The following is a 9,418-nucleotide window of genomic DNA, read 5'->3' on the forward strand; positions in this document are numbered from 1 at the left end:
TAAAAAAACTTGATTTTTGTTTACAAAAAACTTGTTTTATATTAAAAAAAACTTGACTTTGCAATTTTTTTAAAAAATGGTAATATTTTGGCAAAAATATTTTAAAACTTGAGTATTGTATTTTTTTTTTTTAAAAACCATTATTTTTTTCTTTGCCGTGTGCTTTATAAAATTTTCCAAACTGTTAATTTCGAATTGTTAAATACATGAGAAGGGGAACTTTGTTAGTGATTTTTTTTTTAAAAAAAAATTACCAATTTATTTTGAATATATATTAATTTTCATAATTTAAAATCAAATTCTTCAAATTTTATCCCCTAATACAATAGAACCTTTAATTATATTACTCCTTCCGTTCCAATTTATCTGTGACTTTTTGCCGTCAAATTGAGCCAGCTTTGATTGAAAATTTCACATAGTATAATATTAAAAATATTTATAAAAAATTATATCATTAGAAAGTGTGTTTAATCTATTTTAATATGTATTTTTTAATTTTTTAAAATAATAAAAAAAATGAATTTTTATTTAACATTAAAAGGTCAAATAAAACAGATAGATAAATTGGGAAGAAGGAAGGAGTATGTTTAAAGAAATTAAAAGGTTGGTGCAAAAATACATGAATAAATTGAGACTAAGTATATGTTTAGTGAAATTAACAGGTTGGTGCAAATATACATGTATAAACAAATCATTATTATTACCTGTAAAAAGAATCTTGATTTCGCAGTTGTCCATCGCTGAGAAATGAAGTCATCTCTAGTAATATAAATAGAAGAAACCTACGTCCATTTCATAGATAGACAACTAAATTTAAAATCATAGTCAAGTACTCTTTAGGTAGCTCTTGCATTAATGGCTGTTTCTTCTGCACCTGCGTCACTAAACAACCCTACTCGTCCATTAGTATCCTTTTCTCCTAGTTTGTATGGGAATCGTTTCAGTTCATTCAGGGCCGATTATGAGGTAATATTATTTGTAATGTCAGCTTTTTTGGTTTAGCTACCTGTTTTTATGTTGATGCATGCAGGAATGTACTCTGGTTTAACTTCTTTAAGTAATAAAAAGTAAAAACATCTATTAGACCCACTTGGGATAATTCAGTCAGTTGACACTTGGACTTTAAGGGTTTACCACCCAAAATACTAGGTTAGATTTCAAGAGTAAGCTGGTAGGTAGGGGGTCATGGCGACGGCATGCTATGTTATAGTTGAGATGGGCATAAATTGGCCATATCATAACAAAAAACCATCTATTAGTCTTTCAGCTTATCATATTTTGACCAAGAAGTTATGAACTTCAATAGCATTATTTTATTTCATAAGTATTTGTCGTTCCATCTAATTATTTGTTAATTACAATTGACCTAATGCAGTTAAAAGATAAGTATTTAGAAGAAATCAAGTTGCTCAAAAAAGAAGTGTGTGCTATGCTACTGTCTGCACCGAGAAGTAAACCTGCAGAAAAACTGATATAATCGGTACAATCTAAAGACCGGGACTCTCCTACCACTTCCGGAATCAGATTGAACAACAGCTGGAAATGTTAAATATATGATCATATTGGGGCCTTCATCTAACACCTTAAGGTTTTAGATGAGCTGGTTACTCAACATGGTATCAGAGCTTAGGCTGGCGGGAGAACTAAGGTTCGATTCCCGGCCACCCCCAAGGAACACTTCGACCCAAAATGGGGTCTTCCTCTAACACCTTAAGGTTTTAGATAAGGGTCACAATATAACATTTCTAGTCTTTTAGTATCTGGCATCCAATTATTTTAAATTTATCTCTGAGGAACACAATATTTTCAATGAATTCCCAGATGTATTTAAAGACGATAGAACCGGTAAGTTCGGTGAAGCACTTACAACCGACGCGAGGCAACTTTCACAACCTCTCATCTCAAGAACATATTATCTACTTCAAGCTCTTTTGTCGCCAAACAAATAGCTCATGCTCTTTCTATGGAGAAGACCCGATGAAGAATGAGAAACTCCTAAGGGGTGCCAAGCTGGATTTTAATCTATTGATGATGATTCACAAAGAAGAATTGTGCCAACTAACAAGGTAGTGTCATGATAAACAATCACCAACAATCTGGGGGGACTTCATAAATTAAACTTTTGCTTCTTCAAAGGAAACATGTTCCATGTTAATATAATGATTATAATGCAGTTTGGAACCCCTATCTTTGGCGAAAATACACTTACATACCCATACTTTTTTTTCATGGCAGTTCACCCCCTAAATTTAAAAGGGGTTAAATATCAAAGTGCTCACTCAACTGAACGTCATATATCAGTTTAATCATCAAAGTTAACGGGGTATCATTTGAATCACTAAAGTCATAATAAATATCATACATATACCTCAAAATATATGCTCGAAAAATAAAATTTATTTTATGGAGTTCTATATATTTTTCTTGAATCCTATTACAACCAAATGAAAATGTATGAATTCTAGTATTTTCTATAATATAATAAGATTTTTTAAAGTTATTTATTTTTAATTTTGTAGTCAATTGCTTTATTTAAATAAAAATAATTAGTAGATAAATTTTTAAAAATCTCAAAAAATCATCTAAAATACTATGAATTCATAACTTTTCATTTGGTTGTAATAAGATTTTAAAAAAATGTTTAGAACTCCATAAAATAAATTTTAATTCTTGAGCACATATTTTGAGGTATCTTTTTGATATTTATTATTACTTTAGTGATCCAAATGATACCCCGTTAAGTTTGATGATTAAACTGATATATGACCTTCAATTAAGTGACCACTTTCATATTTAACCCAATTTAAAAGTCACTAAGTCGTTAAACTTTTGCTTTTTAAAAGGATACATGTTACATGTTAATTAATATAATTCATAAGTTGTGTACATTGGTAACACACTAAAAATATACGTTGCCAAACAATTTTCCGATGGCTTTGTCTTTTTTTCTAGGTGGTTGGAAGAATTGGACTTGGCAACAAAACTTCCATATGTAAGGAAAAGAATGTTCGAGAACTACTTCTGGGCAGTATCTATATTTTTCGAACCCTGTTATTCTCTAGGCCGTATCTTTTTCACCAAAATGGTTGAGATCCTGGCAATTACAGATGGCACTTATGATACACCAATGCAGTGCAGGGGTATGAACTTCAATATCTGATAGAAACAAACAGTCATCATCCTAAACTATTATGACTCTATATTTGGAATATTGGAAAAACAGGTTTGTTCCCAGCTACATGGATCAGCTCCCAGATTACGTGCAGATCTGCTACAAGATTCTCCTTGATACTTTTAAAGAATTTTCTGATGAAATGTCAAAGCATGGAAGATTGTACATTGTTAACTAAAGAAGCGGTATAGTTGTCTTTCTTTCTTGTTGTAAATTAACGTTTATTAGAACATGATTGCAAAGCCAATTATGTTCTTGTAGATGATTATTCTGACCTTAAAATATAAATTGGCTATAATAACAACGTTCAAACAATTAATTACTTTCATTGAAAGATAACCAATTTGGTAACTTTTTCTGTGATGGCGAAAGTTCAAGATGACAGTAAGGGCATATTATCTTGAGGCGAAATGGCTTAACCAGGATTATGTTGCACCATTTGAAGAATATTTGGCCAATGGAGCCGTGTCAACTGGTTGCAACATGTTATGCTTTGCAACTTTCATGGGTATCAACACTGAAGATGCCACAGTTGAGGCATGTGATTGGGTTAAAAGTCCGTCAAAGATTGTTCAAGCTTTAGCCTTAAATGGTCGGCTTTATAATGACCTGAGAAATTATGAGGTAAGGCATATGCATATAAAAATGATTATATATTAGTATTTTATCATCTAAGTAGGAGATGATGGCTTTCAATTATAACAATAGTGACATCATGTCTATATATGTTGAAGACCAATTCTATTTGCAAGCAGAGAATAATAATATGAATGTAATAACAACTGATTTTAACATAAATCAAGAAACTAAAAAAAAACATATATATGCTAGGATGAAAAAAACAGAGAACATGTTGCCACATCAGTTCGCTGCTACATGAAGGAGCATGGAGTTACAGTGGAAGAAGCTTGTTCTGAGATTGTGAGAAGGATTGAAAATGCATGGAAAGATGCAAATGAGTCACTACTGAAACCAACACCTGTGTCTATGGAAGTCCTCAGGAGACCTCTCAACATGATACGCATGGTACATGTAACCTACAAGCATGAAGATGGATACACACATCCACATAATATCAAAGAAGACGTCGCAGCAATGTTAATCGACCCTGTGCCTATCTGATGTTATTAGCATATCCAATAGAAGTGCTGGCAATTCCCACTTCAAGTTGTTGAATAAAGTGGAGCAGAACGTGTGTGTGTGTGTGTGTGCAAGTGTGTTGATTTTCTCCAATATTTGCTCTTGTTTTTCAGTTGCTAGTTGTTTCCCAATATTTCGTTCCAAAAATAGATTATTCTACACTTCCTCCGTCTGTTTCATACCAAAAATTGATGGAAGAGACTATTCTCAACCTCCTCTGTTTGTGCACTGAGAAACTAGAAGTTGATATTATTCTTACAGTGTCACAAGAATAGATTGAAAAATTAATCATGGAAACAAAAAAAATACATTAACTCCGTTGTAAATTGATAGAACCGTACTCATACAACCTTTTGTTTTTTGTTATGGTTGCGTATCATCTTAACCAACAGAACAGTGACGGAAAGAAAAAAGATGGAACACATGATACAAACAATAATGGCAAGACCTGTTGAATGGGATAGCACCACGTATGTTCCTGCTATGAAAGTCAACATCATTGCTATAACGGAAACTATATTGAGCATTGTTGATGCAAAATCCAGTTTTGCCACTAGGTTGGGATCTTCAGACATAGATGAAACGAAGTAGATAAAGAGCGAAGTTGTCGATAGTGCAAGAGCCAACGCATCTGATACCATAAATGCTTTGAAAATAGTCTTTTTTGAAAGGACAGCCAATCCCTGCTCCACTTCCCCACTTTGATGGTATCCGCCGGGCATTGTAAATCCTACCGTAAAAGTCACTGTTGTTATGAGTGCAGTAACTATTATCTGGGTATTGGTCCTTCTCCTATACCCATCAAGCTCTTCTTTCATCCGTTTACGCTCTTCTGCAATCGATGCTTTCTTAGCTATTTAAAATTTCTCATCTTTTTCCAACCTTCTATGTGGGGATACTATACTTTGCTCAATGTTCGACTGCTCCTTGATGTTTCTACGCCAAAACATCCACAGCGGATTAGTTTGATGGTCGTCAAGTGCTTCTTTAATAAGTACCTATATAAACGGAGGACTAGCTCAGAATAATTAGACACTAAACAGTAAACAGTTTGGAAACAAAATATAGCCTTATAGAGTTATAGTTGTATTTAGGCATTAGTCTCCATTGCAGATATTGATTCTAATCGCACCATGCTCATCCACAATCATGCTCCTCCAGAATACTAATACACTTCCTTTATATTATTCACAAATAATATAGATGTAGAGTCGGCCTTTTTAAAGAACTCTATAATTAATTAACTAAGTCACTCATTTACCCCTATTAGATGTAAACACTAGAAAATGGAAATGATGGAATATTGAGAAACTAAAAGAATACACTACCAGAAAATGTACTCACCTGGTCAGCTACGATGTGTTCGTGGTAATATAACATGTCTTCAGGAGTCCAGTCTTGGTTGTTTTTCGCCATTCTGTCAACTTTCTTATGTTTTACGAGTTCTGGGACGAAGCAACCCGCCAAGATAATCAGATGGAGAGGTGTGTTTCCGTCATCATCTGTTCCATTAAGAATATCGTCTAGATATTCTGGTGGACAATTTTTTAAGATATACTGTATCAATTTCTTTTTACCTTGCTCAGCCGGCTTGTGCAGTATACGTCCATCAGGAAATTCTTCCCCATATGAAGACACTGGCAATAACTCCAGAAGTCTTATAACGGTAGAAGTGTATCCTACTTCGATGGCTAAAAAAAGTGGGTTTAAAGTATGGTCACTAACATGATTGTTCCCAACATCTTCTTGCGCTTGTATTATAATATCAAGTATTGAATCAAAATCGTTCATTATTGCATGATGAAGTGGCGTCATCCCTATATCGTCTGCATAGGTTACAACGAGTTTGTCCTGTTCCAAGAGACGTACTGCAAATTCTGGAAAATATGTGTTTAGTTGGTAGTTGGTGAATTTTTAAAGTATTAATGTTCGAAGATGATGAAGACGGAAATGGAAGAAGAAATGGGGTCAAAATAACAAATGTTGTTTACCTTTATCACGCCTTCTAATAGCAACAATCAAAGCGTAGAAACCTTTTTGTGTGATTCCAACTTCATAAGCTTTGCAAAGCAGTTCCACAACATCGTTCACTCTTCTCTCTGCGGCTATATGGATTAGAGACGGGAGACCACGTATCTTACTTGAACGTCCAGTTTGATATGCAGGATCTTCCTCTAACATAATCTTAACCAAATCTGGTTGGGAACTCCACACTGCAAGGCTTAAGACAGTATGGCCTTGCTCGTCTGTCTTATTAAATAAACTTTCAAAATTATTATACACTGCGTCCTCTGAATAAGATGAACGTTTAGCAGCATTGATGAGCACCTCAATGACGTCTGTGTCTTCCGTTTTCCCTGCGACAGTGAAGTTGAAATATTGTTTGTGGACCAGGGACCAGAATACTATTTTTTTTTTTTTGAATACTTCACCCCCGCACATTTTTTTGAATTTTACTTTAACGTGTCACTAACTTAGCACTCATCAATTTTGAGAAGATGGGTAGGGAATAGGAAATATGAATGGACGAATTGAAATGAAAAAAATTGGTACTCTTTTCTCACAAAACACTTGGGTTATTTACATATTTGCTTCATCCCGTTCATCTTCTTTATAATTAACGCGTATTTAAAATGTAGAATAACTTGGGAAAGTTTAATCTGTCAATACTGTAGATAAAATTTCAGTTTTTTTTTTCAAATATTAAATTTTAAATCTTGATGGTCGTCTATCAGAGGATGATGATTTGCAATTGCTATACAAAATAGACGCATACCTTTGAGGATCTCGAAGAGAGCAGCATGCAAAGCAGTTGCACCAAGTGGACCATCTAATGAAATTGGAGCTGTACAAGTTCCACAAATCGTCTTGACTATATCGCCGTAACTCAATCTGGCTGCAAGGTAGATTGGGGTTTCACCGCTGCAGTTTCGATTATGTCTATGGCCTGGATCGGCCTCTACTAGCAACCTAGCAATATCCGCATGACCATTGATCACTGCTAGGTGTAGTGCAGTGTTCATCTCCACAGTAGGTTGCCTAACAAAAGCCTGAAAATAACTGATTACCGGACTATAGTAATAATCGTTAGCTGAATGACAAGGCAAATATCGCCGGGCTGCATCAAGCAGGATCTTAACCACTTCAGTGTGTCCATGATATGCTGCAAGATGAAGTGCAGAATGTTTCAATTTATCCAGCTTGACTAGATAGAATTTGTTGGCGAACTCAGTCACTATGAATCGCACACGTTCGGTGTTTCCATCTCTTGATTCATAGTGAAGGATGGTCCAGTCGGTGTTCATTCCATCTGCTATCTTCTCCAATTCAGCTATAGCATCGGAATGTCCGGCAATCGCAGCACAATATAACAGATTTAAATCCATATTCGAGTGGTCCGACTCCCCTGAAAAATTAATTTAACAAATTCTGTGTAGCTGCTATGCTAACTATATTTCACCCCACTTATTTATTTATAAACTCACTTCCAGCGGTCGAATCTTGACCTCCTCTAGAAGAGCTAATAGCTCAACTACTACAACAACCAACTGAATTTCTTTCAAATTTATCTAGCGTTTGAATTTGATGTGAAAAACTAACAATAATAAAAATTAAATGGAAGTAGTACCAACCAGAGTTTTGTCTGTGTATGAACTGAATACAAATTCGCAATCACTTGGGATAAGAAAAGACCAGATCCGTATCGGAGGGCTCTTTTTTACTAAAAAATAATCATCACATGCTTCATTCTACAAGTTGGGTACTGGGAAAGGTCTAAATAACAACGAAAATGTAACATACTTTAACAAAATTACTTGTTTAATCCTTCAACAAGAAAATTTACGTGAAGTTTTATAAGTAAAACAGAATAAAGTTTACGTGAAATCTCACAAGTAAACCACATTACACCAGTAGTTCAGTTACAGTACCCACTGCCCAATTATTTCACGCGTGCGTCATCGGATGTAAATGTACTACCTAACCATTTACAATAAAAAAAAAAAATTGTCAAACCGATAATAGAGCACATTTTTCTAAAAAAAGGCGCACATTTTTTGAAAAAGGGCGAGCTCCATTTTTCTATATAAGAGCATCTTCAATGCTAAAAAATCATTACCTCCCTAATCTATAGGTGTTGACGTGACAATTTTAGAGAATATGAAATAAAAAATTGTACTCCAATCTTGTAACACTTAACAAAAAAATATAGACAATCACTTTTAAAGCATATCTAATCATGAAGAGCCCTTAAGCTAAAAAATGAACCAAAATAATACATATAATCAATCTATTCAAAAAATCACACTCCAACCATACTCACCCCTTATCTATAATTATAGTCAACCTCCTATGGATGACTAAATTTGTCGATCCGCTATAAAAAATCTGTAGGAAAAATACATATCATTATTACCATATTAAAGTGATATATTTTATTTATAACAATCTAAAATATTGATAACATACTATTTTTAAATTATAGCCAACAAATATAGTAAATACCATCGAAGCAAATTGTCTAACAGGTTCTGCAAATTTTACATAATGTTTTACAGGTCCAATTTAGCCAACCATTATAGCCGATCTCATTGGAGATGCTCTTAGTTGGCTCTATTTGTACAACCATTAAACTAATAGGTATAATTTTATATAATGAAAATATAAATAATACCATTAGAGTATAATTCAAACCCCTTGGCTAAAATTCTAAAAAATGATGATAACTAATCATTATAGCCAACCATTATAGCCAACCATTTTAAATTGGAGATGCTCTAAGTGTATATTCATTAGGGTTTTATGTTGTGCAGTTTGGCTTGGTCGAAAGGTAAAAATCAAATCAAATAGTAATTTGCGGTTTTTTAATATTCATCCGTAATCAAACTGTTGATAAATAAAATCCAACCAAATCCACCTACGTAATTGCGGTGGGTTGCGGTTGGTTTTAAGGTTCAATTGTTCAAATATTAAAAGAAAACTAATTTCAATAATTATTACATATGAAAGTTATAAGTTTTACAAAAAATTCAATAATCCAAAAAAATCAATAAGCTTAACTAACAAATGAATTCAATAGTTTAGTGACATATTACATAAGAAAATCTA

The 9,418-nt window shown here is 33.6% G+C and overlaps 3 protein-coding genes across 3 annotated transcripts; 1 reads left to right on the top strand and 2 right to left on the bottom strand.

Moving 5' to 3' along the window:
• The first annotated feature begins 855 nt into the window (after positions 1–855).
• LOC141690761 (vetispiradiene synthase 3-like) lies at positions 856–4,430 on the top strand. Its single transcript, XM_074495533.1, has 6 exons — positions 856–966; positions 1,822–2,066; positions 2,953–3,132; positions 3,224–3,341; positions 3,545–3,796; positions 4,004–4,430. Exons 1-6 carry the CDS (start codon positions 856–858, stop codon positions 4,292–4,294), a joined length of 1,197 nt encoding a protein of 398 aa, XP_074351634.1. The 3' UTR covers positions 4,295–4,430.
• A 178-nt stretch (positions 4,431–4,608) lies between these two features.
• On the bottom strand, positions 4,609–7,975 carry LOC141692843 (uncharacterized). The gene is made up of 4 exons (XM_074497792.1): positions 7,089–7,975; positions 6,304–6,669; positions 5,657–6,189; positions 4,609–5,310 (listed from the first exon to the last, which is right to left on the bottom strand). The coding sequence occupies exons 1-4, from the start codon at positions 7,696–7,698 to the stop codon at positions 5,170–5,172; spliced, it is 1,650 nt and encodes a 549-aa protein (XP_074353893.1). The 5' UTR covers positions 7,699–7,975; the 3' UTR covers positions 4,609–5,169.
• On the bottom strand, positions 4,654–5,130 carry LOC141690762 (protein ACCELERATED CELL DEATH 6-like). The gene has a single exon (XM_074495534.1). It carries the CDS (start codon positions 5,128–5,130, stop codon positions 4,654–4,656), a length of 477 nt encoding a protein of 158 aa, XP_074351635.1.
• Positions 7,976–9,418: the final 1,443 nt, after the last annotated feature.

The sequence above is a fragment of the Apium graveolens genome, chromosome 10, assembly GCF_009905375.1.
Source record: "Apium graveolens cultivar Ventura chromosome 10, ASM990537v1, whole genome shotgun sequence".
Taxonomy (NCBI): Eukaryota; Viridiplantae; Streptophyta; class Magnoliopsida; order Apiales; family Apiaceae; genus Apium; species Apium graveolens.

Coding starts and splice junctions, on each gene's coding strand:
- LOC141690762 (XM_074495534.1), bottom strand. CDS start 5,130: ATGAAAGAAGAGCTTGATGGGTATAGGAGAAGGACCAATACCCAGATA.
- LOC141690761 (XM_074495533.1), top strand. CDS start 856: ATGGCTGTTTCTTCTGCACCTGCGTCACTAAACAACCCTACTCGTCCA. Junction 2,067..2,952: donor GAATTGTGCCAACTAACAAG/GTAGTGTCATGA, acceptor CTTTTTTTCTAG/GTGGTTGGAAGAATTGGACT. Junction 3,342..3,544: donor AGCATGGAAGATTGTACATT/GTTAACTAAAGA, acceptor TGATGGCGAAAG/TTCAAGATGACAGTAAGGGC.
- LOC141692843 (XM_074497792.1), bottom strand. CDS start 7,698: ATGGATTTAAATCTGTTATATTGTGCTGCGATTGCCGGACATTCCGAT. Junction 6,670..7,088: donor TCTCTTCGAGATCCTCAAAG/GTATGCGTCTAT, acceptor TCACTGTCGCAG/GGAAAACGGAAGACACAGAC. Junction 5,311..5,656: donor AACACATCGTAGCTGACCAG/GTGAGTACATTT, acceptor CCGTTTATATAG/GTACTTATTAAAGAAGCACT.